The following is a 21,395-nucleotide window of genomic DNA, read 5'->3' on the forward strand; positions in this document are numbered from 1 at the left end:
GCCCATAGATGTCGATCTGTTTGAGAGGGGCCGGCACCCACCTCACGGGAGGGACAGGCAAGGCTAACAGCAAAGTCCTCTCCCTAACGTCTGCTGTTCTTATGCACCTTCCTCTCAGTTCCCTCCTCAGCCAGCCAAGGCTGAGCCCTGGAGCCCTCCTGTTTGCATTTCTGGCTCAAAGACTGTAGCTGGCTCTCTTCTTGCAGCTGGAGTTCTGCGGTCCACCAACCAGCTGCTGGGATAGTCTGGGTCAGGCACAGGAACAGTGGCAGGCCTGGGGGCCTGGGGCCTGACATGACAGCAGAAAGAGTGCTGCTGGGGCAGAAAGGTTGCTGAGGGTGAGGGTGAGTGTGAAGTCTCTTGTGCTAAATCCGAGCAGGTGAACAGCACGTGGAAGTTACAAAACCCTTTCACTTTTGTTCTCTTACTACGATCCATGAGGTAGCTATTATCCCAAGAGATGAGGAAGCTGAGGCTGGGGGGTGGAGGGGGGTGGGAGGGCTAAGTCCGCATGCTCACTGCCTCTACCTCATGGCCCAGGGGCTTCCTGGAGACAGCAGAGCCGGAGGGTGGCCTTGGTCCACTCAAGGCGTAGATGGTTGCCCCTGGGTCTTGGTCACTGAGCTTGTGATGCAGAGTGTAATTCCTGCCACGGTGAGCACCATGCCTGCGAATGCTCCTGGGATAATGGGCAAAAATTGAGAGGCTCTGAGACCAGCCATGCCAGGAGGAGCTGGTGCAGGGCTGAGGGAAGGGCTCAGACAGGGTCTGTCCCCAGACTACCCAGGGGAAGGAAACTCTGATGGCCACAAGGAAGCAGTGGAGCTGCAGAGGAAAGGGGCAGGCTCGGGGAAGATCCTCTCCTCACCGGGCCAAGGGAGATGGCTCTGGAAAAAACTAACCCAGGGGTGTCAAAGCCCAAGTAGTGGCTCCCCAAACTTGCAGTGGCCAGACTTACGTTTTCCACCAATATCTTCTCCAAGGACCTTCCCAACAATCAGTGTAAAGATGATGGCCAGAGAGTTACTGATGGGCACAGCTAGGGTCAGATCTGAGTGATCAGAATGAAAAGAATCTCTGAGATGCAAAAAAAAAAAAAAATGTCTTTCTAGGCACAAAACACTTTCATTACATCATCAAGACAGTCTTTTAAAAAGGGTATCTCATGACCCCATTTTCCAGATGAAGTCACAGCAAAGCTCAGGATTCAAACTCAGGTCTCCTGACTCTAAATTCAGTGCTCCCTCAGGATTCCAGCATGAAGACCTGAACTACAAGGTCTGGGACCACCTTGGTTTGCTGGTAAGGATGAGATCTTTGCTCTCAAGGAGAACTTCTGAGATCTCAAGGACATCTGGACAGACAAGTACCCAAAACCCAAAGGATGCAGTAGCTATTAACACCAAACACATTTATCAAGTATACATTATGTGCCGGGTGCTTTGTGCACACATCTCATTAATCTTCACAAAAACACTGCAGGAAGAGCATTAGCATCATTCTGCATAAATAAAAGAATCAAAGGCTCAAAGACATCACATAAATTGAGGCAAATTGAGGATTTAAACCAAGGTCTGCCTGACTCCAAAGCCTGTGCCCTTATTGAATCTATTTAGATGGATAAGGACAAACCAAAACTGCAGGTGAAGCACATTTTGTTTGTTTCAGCTCAGACTTGGGCCTTACGGAATTACAGAAGAGAAAAAATGTCAGTGATAGGAAGCCAGGTACAGGACAGGCCCCACAAGGCTGGGCCTTAAGTAGAGGTCACCACAGTCCAGGGTCCGTTCCTTAGTTTTTTGTTTTTTTTTAAGAACATGTTTTTTTTGTTTTGTTTTGTTTTTTAAATTTATTGATTTATTTATTTTTGGCTGTGTTGGGTCTTCGTTTCTGTGTGAGGGCTTTCTCTGGTTGCGGCAAGCGCGGACCTCTCACTATCGCGGCCTCTGTTTGTTGTGGAGCACAGGCTCCAGATGCGCAGGCTCAGTAATTGTGGCTCACGGGCCTAGTTGCTCCACGGCATGTGGGATCTTCCCAGACCGGGGCTCAAACCCGTGTCCCCTGCATTGGCAGGCAGATTCTCAACCACTGCGCCACCAGGGAAGCCTGTTCCTTAGTTTTGAAGCCCCAAGGGACTGACTTGCAAGAAACAAGCTTCAAAAAGACTAATGGAGTTAGTTAAGAACACCGTTAACTTAAAATTTATTACACTTAAATTTTGTACACCTAAAGCTTTTTAAGAAGATAGATTTTACGTTAAGTGTTCTTAAACACATACAAAAAAACAAAACAAAAAACGAAATCAGAAGCTGAGTTACTAGTTTACAAGACTCATAACTGCCAGGCAGACCGTGCATGTTGGCTTCTCAGCACACTCCTTCCCAGCCCTCCCGGGCCTCACCTGCTTCAGGTGGCGGAGGAGAGAACTGTGCAGCTCCTCATCCCCTGCGAGGCCCCACCAAGGCTGGCATTAGCCATCCAAGAAACTGACACAACTGCTACCTACTCAGAGCTCCTTCCTTAAGCTTTCACACTTTACATAGAGTGCAGTGGCTGCTGAAGTCTGGTTTGCAACAGTAGATTGGGGAGGGAAGCAGCATGGTACAAGGGAAGAGCAAGGGCACTGGAGTGAGGCTGACCCAGGTTTCCCTATGTCACCTTGGTTAGGTCATTCAAACACTCTGAGCCTGTGCCCTACATGAAAAACCGTGATCGCAAGATAACAACATCACCTTACAACAGGGTTGTAAGATGAAATATGATAACGTGTGTATATCCTTGGCTGAATATATCCTTAATAAATAGAGACCACTGTTCTGATTATTAGAATGGGTGGGCGTTAAAGGATACAGAGTAGGTGGTGAGATAATAGGATCCTAAAATTCCAATTTGCTCACAACTTGGTAGATGGCTAACTGCAGTCAGCTGACCAGAGGGCTCAGCATTCTGGGCAGCAGGGAGTGCCAGAGGCTTTCAAACTTTCTTTTAAATGAAGTCTTATGAGAAGCTCAAAATGTAGGACAGATGAAAGCGGAGTGACTCTAGCTGAAGCTGACGTGGCAGGTCTGGAGGTCGGCCTATCCGCTCACCCTCCTATGGCCTCTGAGGGGTTTCCCAGGGCTATGTGGGACCCAAACTCCCGTCAAGTCCCTGGGGTGCCTAGGTGAGACTCCAGGAAAGGTGAAATTCTCATAGCAAAGTTCAAGAGCATAAACTTTAGTAATATATGGCTTCAAATCCTTCTGCACGGACATGCAATGGGACTTAAAGAGAGATGCAATAAGTTGCCCAAAGTTCTGTAACTTCATCTCCTAGGTGGAGACGATCATGCCTACTTCATAGGATCAAGATGAGAATTTTTTAAAATGTGTAAAACTAGAACAGTATCTGACACAGTAGAGGGCAGTTAACAACAGTGGGGGAAAGGCAATTTATATTTATTGAGCTCCTCCTGGTACAGTGTGCACCAGGTACTCTGCCAAATGCTTTTCATACACTGAATTTAATGCTCTCAGTGCTATGAAGCCAGTTGTAAAAAATCAAGGTTCAAATAAGGGACTTGCTCAAGGTTAGGCAGGTAGCAAGCAGTGGAAGCAAGAGTGTCAAAGCCAGCCCTTGGCACAGCAAAATGAACCTTCTTTCTTCCTCTGCCACTGCATGAGACTGCCAGGCTTCAAACCAACCCTCGTGCCTGGCAGCATACTCATAACCAGCCCACCATGCCCTACTGCCCAGAGAAGAGGGTGCAACTCAGGAACCAGAGACAGTGGGCTCTCCCTCACTCATGGCAACAAGGTGTTTTAGACACCCTCCCCGCAGTGACTCTCCGGGTGGCCTCCACCACTAAGCATAGCAGTTCTAACCCAGAGACCCACCTGTTGATGCCAAGGTGAGGTAGTAGAGAAGGGAGCCACACTGGTTGAGGGAAAAGGGCATCAGGTACTGGAAACAGAAGAAAACTGCAGTCAGTGTGATTGCTTAACTGAGCAGTGCTGCCTTCTTTGAGCTTTGAGATATGCCTTTCCTCGGAGGGAGGGGTAGCTATAAGGGCCTAGGGCCTAAGCCCTCTGAAAAGAACCCTTCCGGGGCAGAGGGAACGTCACTGACTGAATTCCATGCCTTTGCCCTGAATGCCCTCCCCCTCAGCCCTGCTGGTTCCTATCCTCCCCATCCTGCAAGTCCCTGAATGCCAGCGTTACTCTCTCCAAGAAGCCTTCCCCCGGTCCCCTAGCTCCAGCCTCCCTCCTGTGAACTCACGCAGCACTTATCTGTACCTCTCTCAAAGCCCTTAGCCCTAAGAGGCAGTTGTGTCTATGTCTTGTCTTTCCCACTAGCCTAGACTGGCAGCGTTGGGGTCACAGGTAGTTCTCCATATCCTGCCTCCCCAGGGCCAATTTGAGCCCTAAGCCCTCCCTCCGGAAAGGTCTGTTGGAGGGATCACCATAATAAAATATTAATAATAGCAGCTCAAAACATCATAGATCTGAGCCCTAATTATGTACTAGGCCCAATGCTAAGTGCTTTATGTGCCTGACCTCACTTAATCCTCACAACTGCCCCATGAGATGGTTACATTATTCCCATTTTACAGATGACGAAACTGAGGCTCATGGCAGACAAGGGACTCATCCAAGAGCTTCTAGCGAGTAAGTGGTGGAGCGCAGATTCTGACCCTGACCTGTTTGACTCCAGAGACCAAATTCTTAGCGGCTACCCCTGAGAGAGGGGTCATTCACCGACGCACCTCAGTATTCAGGAAGAGGGTCTTCGTCTCCTGCAGCAACTGCCGGGCCCAGGTCCGCTCATGAACCTGCTGCAGGTGCGAGGAGGCCCGCTTCAGCAGCGGCTGTGTGCCACCCCACAGAGCGGCCACCAGCACCAGAGCCAGCACCTGCCCTGGATGGAGATGCGAGTGACGCCCCACCCTCCCCCGCCGCCCCACCGCACGGCCCCAGCCCTCCTCCGGCCTCCCATCCCCAGCCCGCCGACCCCACAGCCCTCCTTTGCTCTCCAACGCCCCGGGTGTGATTGGCGGGTAGGACAGACCCCGGGAGGCCGGGGAGGTGGATCCAGGAGCCCAGGTTCGGGGTTGCAGCAGTGGTCGGGGTTAGGTGGTGGAGGTGGAGCAGAAATGAGTTCCGGGTGGGAGTCTGGAAGCCCGGGGAGGGGCGGGGCCCGCCTACCCAGGGTCGCCGCCATGGCAACGCCGCTCCTCTCCACTTCCGGGAACGAAGGGGCGGATACCCGTAATCCGGAAGTGGTGCCAAAGCCTCTTCCGGTTCTGCTCGCGTTGCGTTTTTCCTCGCGTCACCGCCGGCATGGTGAGTTCCTCTGAGTTAGAGTTGTTGCCCTGGGCGTCCGGGCCGGGGCCGATTCTGGGCGCTGACACTCCCGTCCTGTCCCCACAGAAGCCGATCCTGCTGCAGGGCCATGAGCGGTCCATTACGCAGATTAAGTACAACCGCGAGGGAGACCTCCTCTTCACGGTGGCCAAGGACCCTGTGAGCGTCGGCCGGAGGGCGGGCCGCCGGGACAGTGCGGAGGGGGCCCGGGAGGGGGCGAGTTCATTCTGCCGGGGCGAAGGGTGGACAGGCCAGTTTTGCCGCGAGAGAGAACCCAAAGAGCGCCCCATTCTGAGAAGTAGGGAGAGACCATCCCGGGATTAGGAGGGCGAGAACATTAAACCTGGAGAGGTGGGAAAGGACTCAGTTGTTGGTAGAAGGAAGGACTAGCTGGGGAGAAGAAAAGCAAGGGACCTTGTGGAAGGGGAAGGGGGACGAGGGTCAGCTTGCTCAGGGAGCGGAGAGGAGACCATTCTGGGGAAGAACAAAACTATTCTACAAGGATAGGGGAACAGACCACCTGAAGAAAGGGAAAGTTGATCCTTGGGTGGTGAGGGACACAGAGGCCTTAATGAAGATGTCCCTGGTATCATTTCAGTCAGCCCTTTCCTGCCGCTCACTGACTGCAAACAGCCCCTCACCGTACTGCCTTTTGAGGCACCTCTATATGGAGGAAGTTAACTCGAGTGACTAAAAGTGAGGGCTCTGAAACCAAACAGACCTGATTTGAATCCTGAGTGCTGCGTTCACTAGCAGTGTGACTTTGAGCATGTCGTTTAACCTTTATAAACTTAAAGTGTCCCTTTTTACAAAATATGGGTAGTAATAGTGCTTCTTTCTGGGGTTGTCTTTAAGATTAATGAGATTATTCAAGTAAGGAGCTTAGTGTGTGTGAGTGCCTAATTAATGTTAGTCACTTATATTTTAAATTCCTTAGACAGTATTTTATTGGAGCTACCCTTTGAAGAAGGCGTTACTGTCTTGACCATTTTACAGATGGGAAAACTGAAGTTCAGAGGGGAGAAGCACTAATTTTGAGATAATACAGTGAGATAGTAGCAGAGCAGGGATGGGAACCCAGGCTTCCCTACTACCAACTGCTCCCATTTGGACAGAACACCAAAGCTGCTGTTTTGCTAGGCTGGCACCCGACTTGACCTTTTATTTTTCTGAGGGCTTAGGAGTCTGGGAAAGGGCCGGTGTAGTGGCAAATGGAGACTTTTTGCGAGCCTCCTGACTCCCTTGCTGCTTACCTGCTGGAAGGAGGAGAATCCAGGAGTTGGTCTTTTTACCAGCAACCTGCTGTTTCCCAAGAGATGAGCAGGAGAGGGCAGAATCTGGCCTGGGTAGAAGCTGCTGGGGGCTCCTGGGGCAAAATAGGAGGCCATTGCTCTGCCTGAGATGCCTATCATCCTGTCATATTGTCATTGACTCCTCCAGATTGTCAATGTATGGTACTCGGTGAATGGTGAGAGGCTGGGCACCTATATGGGCCATACCGGAGCTGTGTGGTGTGTGGACGCTGACTGTATCCTTGTCTTGGCTCTGAGTCTGTGCTCCCAGGGTCTGCCAGCAATGGAGAGGCCGCTGACTTGGAGTTGGGAGTTTGGGATGCTCATGTGGGTCTAGAGAATGATGCTACCTACCTCCTTGGTCTGTTCATTGGTTGGGGGAGCATTTAGGACAAGCTCCAGTTCTGGATGAGGAGGTTAGGATGAGAGAAGAAGGAAGGCTCTCTGGTGCTGAACAGGGAGGTGATTCAGTTGGCCTTCCAAGAGGACAAGGGCTCAGGTGAACTCTGTCATGCTTCTTAACACCTTCTTCAGGGGACACCAAGCATGTCCTCACCGGCTCAGCTGACAACAGCTGTCGTCTCTGGGACTGTGAAACAGGTAGGCCTGGATCCTTCACTTTTACAGCAAACAGTGAGGACCTACAGGTTTCCCAAGAACCTGTTCACCTTGTTGAGGTGAACAGGTTCTGGGGAAATAGAGATAAATCCAGAGATGGTTCTTAGTCTAGGGAAAAAGAGACAAGAAAATAAAGAAGACAGAGGAGAAAAGAGGCATACAGTGAGACATAAGCCATGTTAGAGGAAGCAAAGAGCACTGTGGAAGGCCAGAGGGGGGCAACTGAATGCCTGGAATGGGGGTGGGAACAGCCTGGGAAGGTTTCCCAAAGTAGATGTCATATGAGCTGGGGCTTGAAGGATGAGAAAGAGGTCATCGCTCTGGAACATGCAGGAATGAAAGCAGGGCGAGTATCATATCCAAGCCATCTGATCTGGCGGGAGTTCCTGCTTCTTGGGAGATGAAATAGACAGCAGTGGGGAAGCTGAGGCAGGCTAGGGCCAGAACAGGCCTTGAATGCAAACTCAGGAGCATGGCTTTGTTCTGTAGGATTTGGCATGTCGTGGAGGTCCCTGAGCAGGGAAGAGCGTGTTTAGCTTTAGCAAGCCCAGATAGCAGTGGGGAGCACTGGAGGAACAGACAGAAGACAGGGGAGCCTATTAAGCTGCTCCATTTAGTAAATATTTACTGGTAATCCAGATCTCTCCCAGGTCTTTGCTGGGCACTGGGGACACACAGAGAAATTAGAGCAGGACTTTGCTGTGGAAGAGTGCATTCTGAGGCAGAGACAGATAGAATGCAGTCCACTGTGAATGCCACAGTGGCAGGTGTCTGAGGAGGGACTGTGGGGAGAAGTTAAAAGACTTGAGCCAAAGCACAGCAGTGAGGAAAAAAGGGGGGGAGGGCACTAGAGTCAGTAGTGCAGGAGAAACAGTGCAACGTGACGATAGGCAAGTGTATTTTTTTGTTTGTTTGTTTTGCTTTTTAAAAATATTTATTTATTTATTTGGTTGCACCAGCTCCTTAGTTGCAGCACATGGGCTCCTTAGTTGTGGCATACGAACTCTTAGTTGCAGCATGCATGTGGGATCTAGTTCCCAGACCAGGGATCGAACCCGGGCCCCCTGCATTGGGAGCGCGGAGTCTTATCCACTGTGCCATGAGGGAAGTCCCAATAGGCAAGTGTAGAGAGAGTCCTCCCTGCAGTGGGCAAGGGCTAGCCCACACTCTGCCTGTCTCCAGGGAAGCAGCTGGCCCTACTCAACACCAATTCAGCAGTCCGGACCTGTGGCTTTGACTTCGGGGGCAACATCATCATGTTCTCCACGGACAAGCAGATGGGCTACCAGTGCTTCGTGAGCTTCTTCGATCTGCGGGATCCGAGCCAGATTGGTGAGCCGGTGCTGGGGCTCAGGGCTAGGGTTGAGGTGAAGGGCTCGACTCCAGAGCCCAGGGCCTGACATCTGCTGCCCCACACAGACAACAACGAGCCCTACATGAAGATCCCTTGCAACGACTCCAAGATCACCAGTGCTGTTTGGGGACCCCTTGGCGAGTGCATCATTGCAGGCCACGAGGGCGGAGAGCTCAACCAGTATAGCGCCAAGGTAAGGGGGTGGGTGAGGCCTAAGCCCATCAGAATGATTCTCTATGAGAGGCAGGATAAGCCCAGTGGTTAAGAGGGCTGGATTCACATACAGATTTCACCCCTTTCTCATTATGTGATCTTGGGCGTATTGCATAGCTTCACGGAGCCTATTTATCTGTAAGATGTTTCAAGGATCAGCTGACATCAGGTGTTTGAAAAACTTGTCATAGAGTACTCAGGATATGTTACTAATGATCACGATTAAGCATTCTCCTGCCACTACTGAGTGCCAGGCCCCCTGCTAGCCTCTGAGGACAAAGAAGTGAATCAGACATGGGCCCTGCCCCGGGGGAGACAGACTGGCAAACAGCTAGCACATGGGTCAGATTGTGAGTTTTGCCACCACAGAGGTCTCAGCCAAGTACAGAAAGTGCCCTCTGTCGCAGAGGAGGTGGCATGTACATTAATCTGTGAAGAATAAATGGAGCTTCAAGCCGGAAGAGAGGGACGTTCCACAGACAAATGGAGCAGCGTTTGCAAAGGCACAGAGTTAAGGGAATAGGCAGATTCTTCAGGAAGAGAGTTTCTTATCATTGGAGTGTGGTATTGGGGGAGGTGGACCAGGACTAGATAGTTTTCGGGTCAGGAGACAAAGGAGTTGTAATTTTCCCTTAGGCAGGAGGGAATCTTCAAATGGTTATGGATGATCAGGTTTTCTCTTTAGAAAACTCTTGCAGGCTAGTTTGGAGAATGGACATAAACTAGGCAGTAGTCATGGGGATGTGGACTACCTGACAGTCAGGAGACATTCAGAGGTGACTGATGAGATGGAGGGTTAGGAAAAGGGTAAAGTCCAGGCTGTCTCAGATTTCAGATGTGGGTGCCTGGGTTTCTGAAGAATACTGGACTATAATACCATAAAGGTTAGTCAGTCACTCAACAAGCACTGACTATGGTCCACTAAAGTACCAGGCCTACCTGCAGGAAGGGAATGGGAACCAAGGGCAAAGACGTAAATAACGCTTGATGATAGCAAACAGTGAGCTGATCTGTGCCCCCAGGTAGGCCTGACTGCAAAGCTGGTACTTGTTCCCTGAAGTGTAAGAGCCAGATACATCCCTACCATGTGTCCAAGTTAATGGAGGAGACAGAAATACATTCTTCCCTCAGAATAGGTGAAAGTAACTCAGGAAAGGAAATGACAGTCTTCTGAGGGTCTCTGTTTGAGGCCCAATGCTTGAGGCCTTTTAGTCATCTAACAAATGTTTACAGAGCACAGGCCAGGTGCCTGTCATTCAAAGTCAAGTAAGACCCAGTCCCAGTATCCTTACAGTGACCCTGAGGGCTTTTTTTTTTTTTGGCCACGCCATGCAGCTTGTGGAATCTTAGTTCCCGGACCAGGGATCTGCAGTGAGAATGCCAGTGAGAGGCCAAGTCCTAACCACTGGACCGCCAGGGAATTACCCCTGGGGGCTTTTTTTAAGATTAATTTATTTTATTTATTTATTTTTGGCTGCGTCGGGTCTTCGTTGCTGCACATGGGCTTTCTCTAGCTGTGGAGAGTGGGGGCTCCTCTTCGTTGTGGTGCGCGGGCTTCTCATTGCGGTGGCTTCTCTTTGTTGTGGAGCAGAGGCTCTAGGCGCTTGGGCTTCAGTAGTTGTGGCACGTGGGCTCATTAGTTGTGGCTTATAGGCTCTACAGCGCAGGCTCAGTAGTTGTGGTGCACGGGCTTAGTTGTTCCACGGCATGTGGGATCTTCCTGGACTAGGGCTCGAACCCGTGTCCCCTGCATTGGCAGGCAGATTCTTAACCACTGGGCCACCAGGGAAGTCCCCCCTCAGGGCTTTTAATAATCTTGTTTTCTAGATAGAGAAATTGAGGCACAAAGAAGTTTTGTTTGTTTGTTTTTGGCCATGCTGCTTGGCTTGCAGGATCTTAGTTCCCTGCCCAGGGATTGAACCCGGGCCCTTGGCAGTGAAAGCGCAGAATCCTAACCACTGGACTGCCAGGGAGCTCCCACAGAGAGGTACTTTTAAGGGCAGACTCTAAAACTCTGTACTACATAGTCTAGCAGGTTCTTTTAGTGGGAAGGGAAATCAGGAGATGAGACGGCCTTTTGAAAAGACCTAAGAAAAGGATGGACGAGCAGTGGTCCTCATGACCTGTGACCAAGACCCTACGAGGGAAGGAGATGGGAGCGGATTCTGCCTCTTACTGATTTTAGGATCTCCAGTCACACCACCTCTCTGAACCTTAGTTTCTTCCTTTTAAAATTTCTGTTAAAATACCTACTTCATAGGATTGTTGTGAGGATTAAAGGAAATAGGTGTTGTTAAGTGTTTAGCACAATGCTTGGCAAATAGTAGCCATTCAATAAATATTTGTTGGAAGGATTAAACGGAAACTTCTCTACTGTTACATGATGATTAATTAATAGGTCTGTAGATTTGTCACCATAAGTGTGTGTTTTCCTAGGTAGGCTAGCAGTGTTTACGAAACCTGCACACTTGGGCCGGGTTGGGCTTGGGAGTGGGAGTAAATGTTGATTCAGGGGACACTGAGGCAGGCCCAACCCAGACCCCTCCCCTTCATGGGACAAGAAACAGTCCAGAACACTGGCTGAGCAGCGGGGTAGTGAGGATCGGGTTGGTCAGAGCCTCACTCTTCTTCCTTTTGCAGTCTGGGGAGGTATTGGTGACTGTTAAGGAGCACTCCCGGCAGATCAATGACATCCAGTTATCCAGGGACATGACCATGTTTGTCACTGCATCCAAGGACAACACAGCCAAGGTGAGCCCGGGCAAGGGGTCTGGTGGGGCTGATCCCACCCTCCAGCCTGGCTCTCGATTTCCCCTCAAGAAGGCTCCTTTTACGGATTTCTCCCCTGCCTTCTCTCTCTAGCTCTTTGACTCCACAACCCTTGAACACCAGAAGACTTTCCGGACAGAACGTCCCGTCAACTCAGCTGCCCTCTCTCCCAACTATGACCATGTAAGGGACCCCACCCGAGCTTCTTGCTAAAGCCTCAGAATGTTTCCAGGATCTAGTTGTTTGTCTAGCAATTAAGAAAAGATCTCTGGGGGAAAATGGTGTCAGGCAGAGAGGAGATTCTCAGAGCAGCAACAAGGCTGAATGATTGGGAAGCCCCAGGGGACAGGGTAGGCGGTGGCTGAAGGATGTTTGTTCCTTACCCTTAATATATTCCTAGTCTGACGTGGGAGATAATTAAAGGCTTATGGGGTGGGGGGAGAAAAACAGAAAATGGATTTGCCTGCCCTTTGGGCCTGTCTAGAATTTCTTCTTCCCTTCAGGTGGTGCTGGGCGGTGGTCAGGAAGCAATGGATGTAACCACCACTTCCACCAGGATTGGCAAGTTCGAGGCCAGGTAAAGGGGGAAGGAGCTCTTCCAAACTGAAACTTCATGAAATGTCTTTCATGATGGACACAAACCATATAACTGAAGAGATTTCCCTTAATTCATTGGCTGCTAGGAAGTGCAGCCAGATCTGTGGCCCTCCTGTGACAAGTGTATAATACAGCAGTTAAGGGCATGAACTCTTGGGCTCGCTCTGAAGCTCTACACATCACTGTAGTTCTCTGTGCCCAATTGCCCTTGACTGTATAATGAGGACAATGGTAATATACTTACCTCATAAAACTGTGCAGATTAAATAAATGACTTAATAGTTGTTAAGCTCTTAGAGCACTGCGCAGCACACAGTAAGGAAGACGTTTGGGTCCAATCTTCCCCCCGCTTTGTCTTGTTCTGTTCACATTCATTTCCCCTTTTCCTAGTTTCCCCACTTTACAGTTTGTGTTTGGGGAGTGGTACCTCTTGACATGTTTTGGAAGGAGATGGAAAATGAATGAACTGTCACTTCCCACCCCGCTCTCTCCTCCAGGTTCTTCCACTTGGCCATTGAAGAAGAGTTTGGAAGAGTTAAGGGTCACTTTGGACCTATCAACAGTGTTGCCTTCCATCCTGATGGCAAGAGGTAGGGCCCAGTGAAGGGAGCTGAGCTCAGCCCTGGTCTGCCCGCTTCTGCCCCTTTCCCATGCCCTGCCCCCTAGGCCTGCCTCCCCCAGGGCAGGCCTCTGACTGGGCCCTGCCTGTCTCTTTCCAGCTACAGCAGCGGCGGAGAAGATGGTTATGTCCGCATCCACTACTTCGACCCGCAGTACTTTGAATTTGAGTTTGAGGCTTAAGAAGCCGGATCTCTGGGAATTCCCTGGCTATCCAGTGATTAGGACTCCGAGCTTCCACTGCAGGGGGCATGGGTTCCATCCCTGGTCGGGGAAGTAAGATCCCACATGCCGCACGGCGTGGACACACGCACACACACACACACACCACAAAAAGAAGCTGGATCTCCATATGGGCCAGGTTCACAGAAGGCTTTGGACTCTGAGAAATAAATTAGTTTGGAAATAAATGGTTTCTGGTCAGAAATTTCATCAGTTTCATTACTTTCCCTTCTCAGTGATGCCCCAGCAAGCTCATACCAGTCATGGATACCTTTATTATTTGGACCTTCTCCCTACACTTTGGACACTTCAAACCTGGAACTTCAGTATTATGGGCTAGGCTGGGTTGCAGGCACTGTCATTCAAGGTCCAACGGTGCTGAGGGGCCTGGAGAAGTTTCAGGAACATCTCAACCACCATCCAAGGACCAGTACTTAGGGTTGGGGCTCAGAGGCTGAATCTATTGGCTGAGAGCCTTCTGTCTTCTCCTGATCTGTTGCTATTTGCCACACCTTCTCCCATGCTACCTCTGAAGGCTCAGGTGGATGGGTCCAGCGCAGAAACAGGCCTGAGGAAGAGGAGGAGGACAGCTAAGGAAGCTGAGCAGAGGGGAGAACTCCCCCAGGGAGGAGGAGGGAGAGGGGGTCACCTTGCCACAGTCGCAGGCTCTGGGGCTCCACAGAGGGCCAGATGGCCAAGGGATTGGGGGCGTAGAGCGGGTTCCGGAGTTTTCGTTGCTCTTTTGGCTGATTGAGCCCAGACCACAAGGAATGTGTTCGCGTCCTCACTTCACACAGGCATCTGGAGGGGGTGAGAGAGTGAGCTTCCAGGCTCAGCTATGCCCTCTGGGACTCCGCGTGAGGGCCCTGGTTAGTAGGGTGACAGCTCCCCCAGGGCAGTGATACCCTCTCCCGCAGATGTTACTGCGAGTCAGATCCTGAACTGGGCACTACAATAAAGCAGGAACAAGACAAAGTCCTAGTTCTTAAGGAGGTCTGCTTAGCTTTGCTTTGAAAGGATCAGGGAAGGCTAATTAAGAGTGTGCCATTTGAGCTGGGTCTAGCATCAGAAGTTCACCAGGTGTGCAAAAACATGGAAATACTTAGGAGGGGGAACTGCAGGAGCAAAAGCAAGAAAGTGGGAAAGAGCCCAAGGTGAATATTGATAGGTCTAGACTGATGAGTTAAAAAAAAAAAAAAAAAAGATGAAAGTGGAGATAATAAGAGCAGTGAGGAAGCTGTTCCAGTGGTCCACATGGAAAGGAAAGTCTGGATTAGGGTAATAGGAGGGGCCTTGGACAGGAAAGAACTAAGCTAAGAAATTCTTAGTAGAGGGACTTCCCTGGTGGCGCAATGGTTAGGACTCCGTGCTCTCAATGCAGGGGGCCCAGGTTCGATCCCTGGTCAGGGAACTAGATCCCACATACATGCTACAACTAAGGGTTTGCATGCCACAACTAAGGAGCCGGTGAGCCGCAACTAAGACCTGGCACAACCAAATAAATATTTTTAAAAAATTAATTCTTAGAAGGAAAGCTAAATATGAAGGATGGGGGAGAGGGGGGTAAAAATAAGTTTCTAACCTGGATGATAAGCAGAGTTAGTGAAAACAACATGGTGGAGAGGAGGCCACTGGGCAACAAAAGATAACTAAATATGAGCTCTACCTTCTTAGGAGTGAACCCTCCCTCCCCTCATCTCAGTCTGATGAGAGAAAGATGGCTAATGGGAGCTCATTGGCGGCATATGCAACAAGCCAACCAAATAATAAAAATAACTACCACTCGCGTGCCCACTGTGTGCCAGTCACTGTGCTAAGCACTTTCTATGCTTTAACTCAGCTAATCCTCACACATGCCCCCACCTCACCTCTAGGCTATGGTGACTATTATGATCTTTTGCTTGCTACTGACATATTCAGGGTTGATTTTGATCACCCAGCAGGTGAGTGGTGAAGCCAGAACTTGAGCCCAAACAATTTGACTCAGCATTCAACCTCTACTCTATTGCTTCACTAGAATCAGCCCTGCAAAGTGGTAGAGAGCCCCAGAAACGATTTTGGCAGCAACTTTCCCCTTCAGTCCTTGTTTTTAAGCTAGGAGAGCACTTGTTCTTGGCTATGGACAGAGTGGGGGTAGGTCTAAAGGATTGGCCATGGACCCATTTATTTCTGGCTTTGCAGAAGTTAGGGGGAAGTGTGAGCTCTGGAGGTAGGAGAGGAGAGGACACTCCGAGTTTTTCTAAGAGAGAAACTCGTTTGAAAGGGAAAGATGTCTTTTTTTTTTTTTTTTGGCTGCGCCTTGTGGCTTGCGGGATCCTAGTTCCCGACCAGGGATCAAACCGGGCCCCAGCAGTGAAAGCGCTGAGTCCTAACCACGGTCCACCAGCAAATTCCTGAAGATGTCTTCTAAGAAAGTAGGCTGCCAATGCAGCAGGTACCCGCCCCTGTCCTGTGCCTGCCCTCTGACCCACCTTGACACCCCCTTAGCTCACCTCTCCTTTTCACTGTTGCAGAGGAAGGTGCCGAAAGGGGAGGCATAGGAGTGATCAAACAGCGCCAACAGCATCCCCTCCCCAAACTCCAGCGACAGCGGGAACTGGCGGCCCAGCTGCCACACGCAGTCCAGGAAGAGGAGAAAGATGGGTGCCTCGTGCTTGGGGCGGGTGTGGGAGAAGGCCGAGTGAGCACAGCGCAGCTGGAAGGGGTGGCCGGCCTGGGAAGGGGGCAGAGCGATGGGCACAAGGAAGTGGGGATTCTGGATGGAGGGCTAGGGCTGGGCTGGGCAGCCACTTACCTGGATCCACTCTCGCTCTATCAGTTCCTGGAATCCAGCCATGGTTCGGCTCAAAGGGTCTAGGATGAGTTGGGCCAGTGAAGTCACTAGCAGGGTGCTGTCCGTGCCTTCAGCCCCATGCACCAGGATACAGGCCCCTTCCCTGTGGGCCCAGGGCTTATCAACAGTGGCCTGTCCTTCCCTGCCTGGGGTGGCCAGGCCAGGAATAGAAAGGGCCCATTTGAAACCTGTATTTGCTTACTGAGATGTGGTTTCGTGCCCAGACATTGAGAGCCCTGCCCACCCTGCTCTCTTCTCTGTCCTGTAGGGTGGGGGGGGCCTTACCACTCCATGCCCCGGGCTGCTAGGCAGGCTGTGCTTAGTGCCTCCTTCACATGTGACAGCCAGCGGCAGCCATCTAGTCGACTAAGCCAGCGGTCCATGCTCTGCTCCAGGTCCCCACAGGCTTCCACCAGGTGCACGAAGCTCTCCTGCAGGGGCCGCCCCCTGCACAAGTGGGAGTCTGGTCATACCTTCTCCAGCCCAAGCTCTGGTGAGCATAGCCTAGGAACAAATGCTCCAGACCAGTGAGGGAGACATAGAGCCCTCAGAGGAGCCCATCTGACAAGAGGGACACAGGGCCCTTTGGAGAGCCCACCTAATCTGATGGAAATGTCTCCCCAATCTTGAGGATTCCCCAATCTGGTGGAGGAGACCCGAGACCCTTTGGGGAGACCTAGTCTGTTGGGGAAGCATAGCAATGCCTGGGGAGGGGTCACATAGCCCCCTGGAGAAACAGAATGCCCTGGGAAACCCCAATTTGATGAAGGTGTCACAGTACCCTTGACGTACCCTAGTCTGATGGGAGCAACACAGTACCCCCTGGGGAGAACCAGTCTGACAAGCCTCTGAGATTCTGGTATCTGCTCCTACTTCCCAGGAACTGTTCTGCTCTAGATCACCAGTAACCTCCTGCCAGAAAATCTAACTGAGACTTTTTCTGGCTTGTTTAAAAGCCTTCAGTGGCTCCTCACTGCGTTTAGGATAAGCTCTGAGCTCATAATCATGGCATTCAAGACCTTTGCTCTGGCCCCTGTCACCCCTTTAGCCTCTCTACCTCCATCTCTCTTTCCCTGCCTCCACCTCACACTCCTCACTCCCACCTCACTGAAATGCTTGCAGTTCCAAAACAACAAGTGACTAGGCTCCCTGCTCCTGCACACCTGCAGTGCCTTCACCTGGAATGTCTTCTCATCCTCTGACTTACTCCTCCTCTCTTTCAGGTCTCAGCTAAAGCATCCTGTTCTCAGGGAAGCTTTCTTAGGATGACCTATTCTAAGAGAGGGGTGCGCCTCTTCTGTGCTGCTACTTATCACACTGAATTCTAATTGCCCATTTACTGCTGATCTTCCAACCGTGTCTGGGCTGGCCACCGTCTCAGCCTCTGTGCTGGGTCAATGTTGGCCGAATCAATGAATAAACAGAGTTTTGTATTCTGGATAGGGGAGCAGTCCACTCTCAAAGCACAAAAGTCCCTCAGGACTTTCTCTTGGTTCTACCAGCACCTGGAGACAGAGGGAGCAGATAACGACTGTGCGGGTACAGCCCTCAAGGGCAGGGCTGGGACCAGTGCAGAGTGTGTGTGTGTGTGTGTGTGTGTGTGTGTGTGTGTGTGTGTGGTGAGGTTGTTCCTGGAAGAGAAATTTCAGTTCAATGTAAAGAAGTGCTTTTTCTACCCAGGCAGAGTTGGGGTGCCTAGAGAGGAATGAGCTCTGTCAGTGGGGGCATGCTCACCTGGCAGGATGGCTACCAGGAAAGACCTAACAGTCCTGGACGTTCCTAGAAGACAGCCCTCCCCCTGCCCCCATCCATGAAGAGTCCTGCAGGAAAGAACCTAGGAGAGGATGGGAAGACCCCTTACCTCTCCAGGGGCCGGTGCAGCCGTTTCCAGCCTGGGTAGGCGGACTTGGCCTCGGTGCCGCCGCCAGTCATGCGGGCCTGTTTGGCGGCCTGGGCCGAGCGCGTGTCCACGATGAAGCCCCGGGCCCCCGGGCGAGCCCCCGCCAGCACAGCTTGCAGCAGCTCCTCGTCCTCAGCGCAACGCCGCTTCTGGGGCCCGGTCAGGGGCTGGCTGGAACGTAGCAGCACCTGCGGACAGGGACTCAGCTCGGAAACTGTACCCACCCGGCCCCGGTTCAGGGACTTCGCTCAGGGGATCCCTAGGCCGGGTTTACACACTGGAGCGGGTCTAGAGTTGTCTGGGGCGGGGTGGGGGGGGGTAGCTCAGGAGCCCTGGGGGCGTCGGACCGGGTCTGGGTGGGTTGTGGCCAGAGGGGGGAGGGACCCGCTGGGTAGAACGTGGGCGGGTCATGGGTTGATAAAAGAGGGACAAGGCTTCAGGGGGCCCAGACCAGCCGGAGGTGGGGCCAGAGATTGGCGAGACTCGGAAACCAGGGAGAGGGGCGGGGTCAGAATCGATGAAGGCAGGGTTGAGCCGAGTGGGCGAGGCCAGAATAGGGCCGGAGCCCGGGCCGCATCCCGGCAACCAACAGGCCGGCCAGTGCAGAGAAGAGCCAAGAAGGGCCGCAGAGGGTCCTAGCGGCGGGCTCTGGGGAGGGGTGGGGCTCACGGTTCCGCTGGGAGCGTGGTAGTAGCTGAGCACAGGGAAGCGGCCTCCCTGGCGGAAGCGGGCGCTGCGCGCCAGGGCATCGTCGTCCACGGTGCGAGGCACGATCACCGCGCGGGGGTAACTGGGGCACAAGCTGAAGTCCTCGTTCGCCTCGCTCAGCCGCCACGCTCTGGTCTGCGGCACAGGGAGGGGCGAAGACCAGGTCTAGGGCACCCAATGAGTGCCCTGTCCCCGCGCCCCTTCCAGACCCGGCTCTCCCACATCCCCAGGCCCCCACGACCGCGCCGACCTCGCGAGCTACTCGCTTGTAGTAGCGTTCGGGTGGGTGGAAGTGCCAGGATTCGCCCAATCTCAAGCCCTTGGGACGGTAGAAGAACGGAAAGGAGGTGATGACCGATTCCAGGGAGGACAGCGCCTGGGGAACGAAGGCAAGGGATCTGGGAAAGGTCGGAATCCAGCCCTCCGCTCCGCAGCTCCCGCCTCTCCACGCACTCTAGACCACCCTGCATCCCCTTGCCATTAGCTATGCTCCGGGATAACACTGGATGCTGAGTCCCCTTGTTACGGGATAGGGTAGCTTAAGTGCCCCTGGTGCACCCCTGGCGTACCTCAATGGAGCGGGCGATGTCCAGCGTCGCTTCCACGCCCTCTATGTCCAGCTGCAGCACTCGCAGGTCCTTACAGCGCAGCGTGATGGTGCCGGCGTCACCCGCGACCCTGGGGATGGATAAACTTAGGCTTAATGTCCCCTGACCTCTACCAGAGGGGAGGAGAAAGGAGTTTCTTAGGATTGTACGTTATGCAGGGGGGGCACCAGCTCCAACTGCGCTTGCCCTTCCCCCTCTCCCTGCGGAGCCACGCGCTCCCAGACTACGGGGATGTCCCCGCCACGTCTCACCGCTTCTCGATGGAGTCGACACTACGCAACAGCAGCAGCCACAGGTCTGGAGTCGCCTGGGGCCCTGGCGACAGCAGCAGGTGGTGGCCGGTGACGCAAAGCGTGCCGCGCAGCGGGGGCATCTCCGGGCCCCGCAGGAGCTCGGCTTGGGCCTGGCCCGTACGGATCAGCTCCGAGAACTCCATTCCTCCAGCGGTGGGCCTGGGGCCCGGCAGAAGGACAGACTCTAGGAGCGTCAGGCGGGGTGAGCGCGGGCTCCGAAAGGGACAGGAACTGGCTGGGCAGCTGGCGACACCGGCAGGACAGCTGTTAAGGAGGCCCCTTGGAGGAAGGGATCGCACAGTTTCACAGGAATTTCCCCCTCCTATTGCCAGCACTTCTTAGTGAAGACCCCGGGGCTAGAACCTGTTAAGGAAACCTCAATTTCATCATCTGTGAAATGGGGAGAATATTCTTGTTAAAGCCCTTTACCTCCTGCCTGGGTCGCAGGAGGCACTCACATTTTTGGTTTTTTTAACTGTGGGGTGCTGGCACTCTCACCGATTAAAAAAAAATAAAGAAAAATACCGTCTCTTCTCCTGTACCCTGGTGGAAGGGGTGGAAAGGGTGGGTGTGAAACTGGGAACTGTCTGCATCCTCCCCTACATCGGAGGCTGGGTGGGGGAAATCCCTTGGTCCACCTTAAATGCAAGCAGCTGTGTAGCAGGCACCCCTCCCCCACCACAGCTGGAAGTCCCTGCCTGAGGGCGCCCTCTATGGGGGCCACTTCTGCTATAGTGCTGCCCTCAGGAGCTCCATCCCTCATCACTCCATCCTTTGCCCAAACATGAATTGCCTGTACACTGAGCTGGGCCCTCCACTGGGTGTTGGGACCCAAGAATGGCTGAGGAAGGTTCTGTTCACAGGGTTTTCAGTCTGGCAAGAGACACACTTAAGCTGGTAAATTACTAGAGTTTAAGTCTATTTGCTGGAGGACCCATCCATCCAAGTATTCTTTTATTTCTTAAACACTGATGCCTACACTGTGTTAAGTGCTGATTACTAAGAAAAATAAGATGTACTCCTGCCTTTAAAGAGCCTTCTGGTCTACTAGGTTCCAGGCTTCCATGTGTGTGCAAAAGCCTTCCATCAAATAATGAAATCATAGGTGCCCCCCCGATAATATAACATAAAGTTGGAACTGCTCTATGAAAGGAACCAGACATAAAAGAGTATAAATTATAAAATTCCAGTCCAACAGCATCAGCTGGGATGGGAATTCGTTAGAAATGCAAATTATTGGGCCCTACCCCAAACATACTGAATCTGAAGCTCTGGGAACGGGGCAATCTATTTTAACAAGTTTTCCAGACGATTCTGATCCATGCTAAAGATTGAGAACCACTAGAAAGTATACAAAAAGGCAAAACTAATCTATGCTGTCAAATTAGGGTAGTATTACTGAAACCAAGTCCCCCTAAAACCAAGATTCCTTACTGAGTTTATGATTAATCTCTCTGTCCAAAACTTTACTCTCTTTTATGTCCCCTCTGACCTCAATCCTGTGCTAAATGAACACTAATCAACCAGAATCAGGGACTTCCCTGGAGGTCCAGTGGTTAAGACTCCGTGCTTCCAGGTTTCCCTGGTGGCGCAGTGGTTAAGAATCTGCCTGCCAATTCAGGGGACACGGGTTCGAGCCCTGGTCTGGGAAGATCCCACATGCTGCAGAGCAACTAAGCCTGTGCGCCACAACTGCTGAGCCTGCACTCTAGAGCCCGCTAGCCACAACTACTGAAGCCCGCGTGCCTAGTGTCCATGCTCCACAACAAAGAGAAGCCACTGCAATGAGAAGCCTGCACACCACAACAACTAGAGAAAGCCCGCGTGCGCAGCAACGAAGACCCAACACAGCCGAAAATAAAATAAATAGAATAAAAAAAAAAAGACTCCGCACTTCCACTGTAGGAAGCACGGGTTCTATCACTGGTAGGGAACTGAAATCCCACATGCCTTGTGGCATGGCCAAAAAGACAAAAGCAAACAAACACAGAGCCAGAAGTCTAAAATTGCTGCTGTCAATAACATCAT

At 52.0% G+C, this 21,395-nt stretch overlaps 3 protein-coding genes across 3 annotated transcripts; 1 reads left to right on the forward strand and 2 right to left on the reverse strand.

Moving 5' to 3' along the window:
• Positions 1–184: 184 nt before the first annotated feature.
• TMEM234 (transmembrane protein 234) lies at positions 185–5,412 on the reverse strand. Its single transcript, XM_059917971.1, has 5 exons — positions 5,184–5,412; positions 4,745–4,896; positions 3,876–3,942; positions 959–1,051; positions 185–679 (listed from the first exon to the last, which is right to left on the reverse strand). Exons 1-5 carry the CDS (start codon positions 5,197–5,199, stop codon positions 585–587), a joined length of 423 nt encoding a protein of 140 aa, XP_059773954.1. The 5' UTR covers positions 5,200–5,412; the 3' UTR covers positions 185–584.
• Positions 5,201–13,230, forward strand: EIF3I (eukaryotic translation initiation factor 3 subunit I). The gene is made up of 11 exons (XM_059917946.1): positions 5,201–5,321; positions 5,409–5,501; positions 6,783–6,870; positions 7,169–7,234; positions 8,435–8,584; positions 8,672–8,799; positions 11,460–11,570; positions 11,682–11,771; positions 12,092–12,165; positions 12,683–12,775; positions 12,905–13,230. The coding sequence occupies exons 1-11, from the start codon at positions 5,319–5,321 to the stop codon at positions 12,984–12,986; spliced, it is 978 nt and encodes a 325-aa protein (XP_059773929.1). The 5' UTR covers positions 5,201–5,318; the 3' UTR covers positions 12,987–13,230.
• Positions 13,231–13,280: 50 nt separating this feature from the next.
• On the reverse strand, positions 13,281–19,603 carry LOC132362826 (myotubularin-related protein 9-like). The gene is made up of 10 exons (XM_059917885.1): positions 19,326–19,603; positions 19,036–19,144; positions 18,717–18,842; positions 18,428–18,601; positions 17,720–17,946; positions 16,144–16,305; positions 15,820–15,961; positions 15,518–15,738; positions 13,675–13,826; positions 13,281–13,593 (listed from the first exon to the last, which is right to left on the reverse strand). Exons 1-10 carry the CDS (start codon positions 19,508–19,510, stop codon positions 13,460–13,462), a joined length of 1,632 nt encoding a protein of 543 aa, XP_059773868.1. The 5' UTR covers positions 19,511–19,603; the 3' UTR covers positions 13,281–13,459.
• Positions 19,604–21,395: the final 1,792 nt, after the last annotated feature.

This window comes from Balaenoptera ricei, chromosome 1, assembly GCF_028023285.1.
Source record: "Balaenoptera ricei isolate mBalRic1 chromosome 1, mBalRic1.hap2, whole genome shotgun sequence".
Lineage (NCBI taxonomy): Eukaryota > Metazoa > Chordata > Mammalia > Artiodactyla > Balaenopteridae > Balaenoptera > Balaenoptera ricei.

Coding starts and splice junctions, on each gene's coding strand:
- TMEM234 (XM_059917971.1), bottom strand. Junction 3,943..4,744: donor CCCTCTTCCTGAATACTGAG/GTGCGTCGGTGA, acceptor TTCTGTTTCCAG/TACCTGATGCCCTTTTCCCT. Junction 680..958: donor AGAAGATATTGGTGGAAAAC/GTAAGTCTGGCC, acceptor CCATTATCCCAG/GAGCATTCGCAGGCATGGTG.
- EIF3I (XM_059917946.1), top strand. Junction 11,571..11,681: donor CCAAGGACAACACAGCCAAG/GTGAGCCCGGGC, acceptor TTCTCTCTCTAG/CTCTTTGACTCCACAACCCT. Junction 12,776..12,904: donor TTCCATCCTGATGGCAAGAG/GTAGGGCCCAGT, acceptor GTCTCTTTCCAG/CTACAGCAGCGGCGGAGAAG.
- LOC132362826 (XM_059917885.1), bottom strand. CDS start 19,510: ATGGAGTTCTCGGAGCTGATCCGTACGGGCCAGGCCCAAGCCGAGCTC. Junction 19,145..19,325: donor GTCGACTCCATCGAGAAGCG/GTGAGACGTGGC, acceptor ATCCATCCCCAG/GGTCGCGGGTGACGCCGGCA. Junction 18,843..19,035: donor ACATCGCCCGCTCCATTGAG/GTACGCCAGGGG, acceptor TTCGTTCCCCAG/GCGCTGTCCTCCCTGGAATC.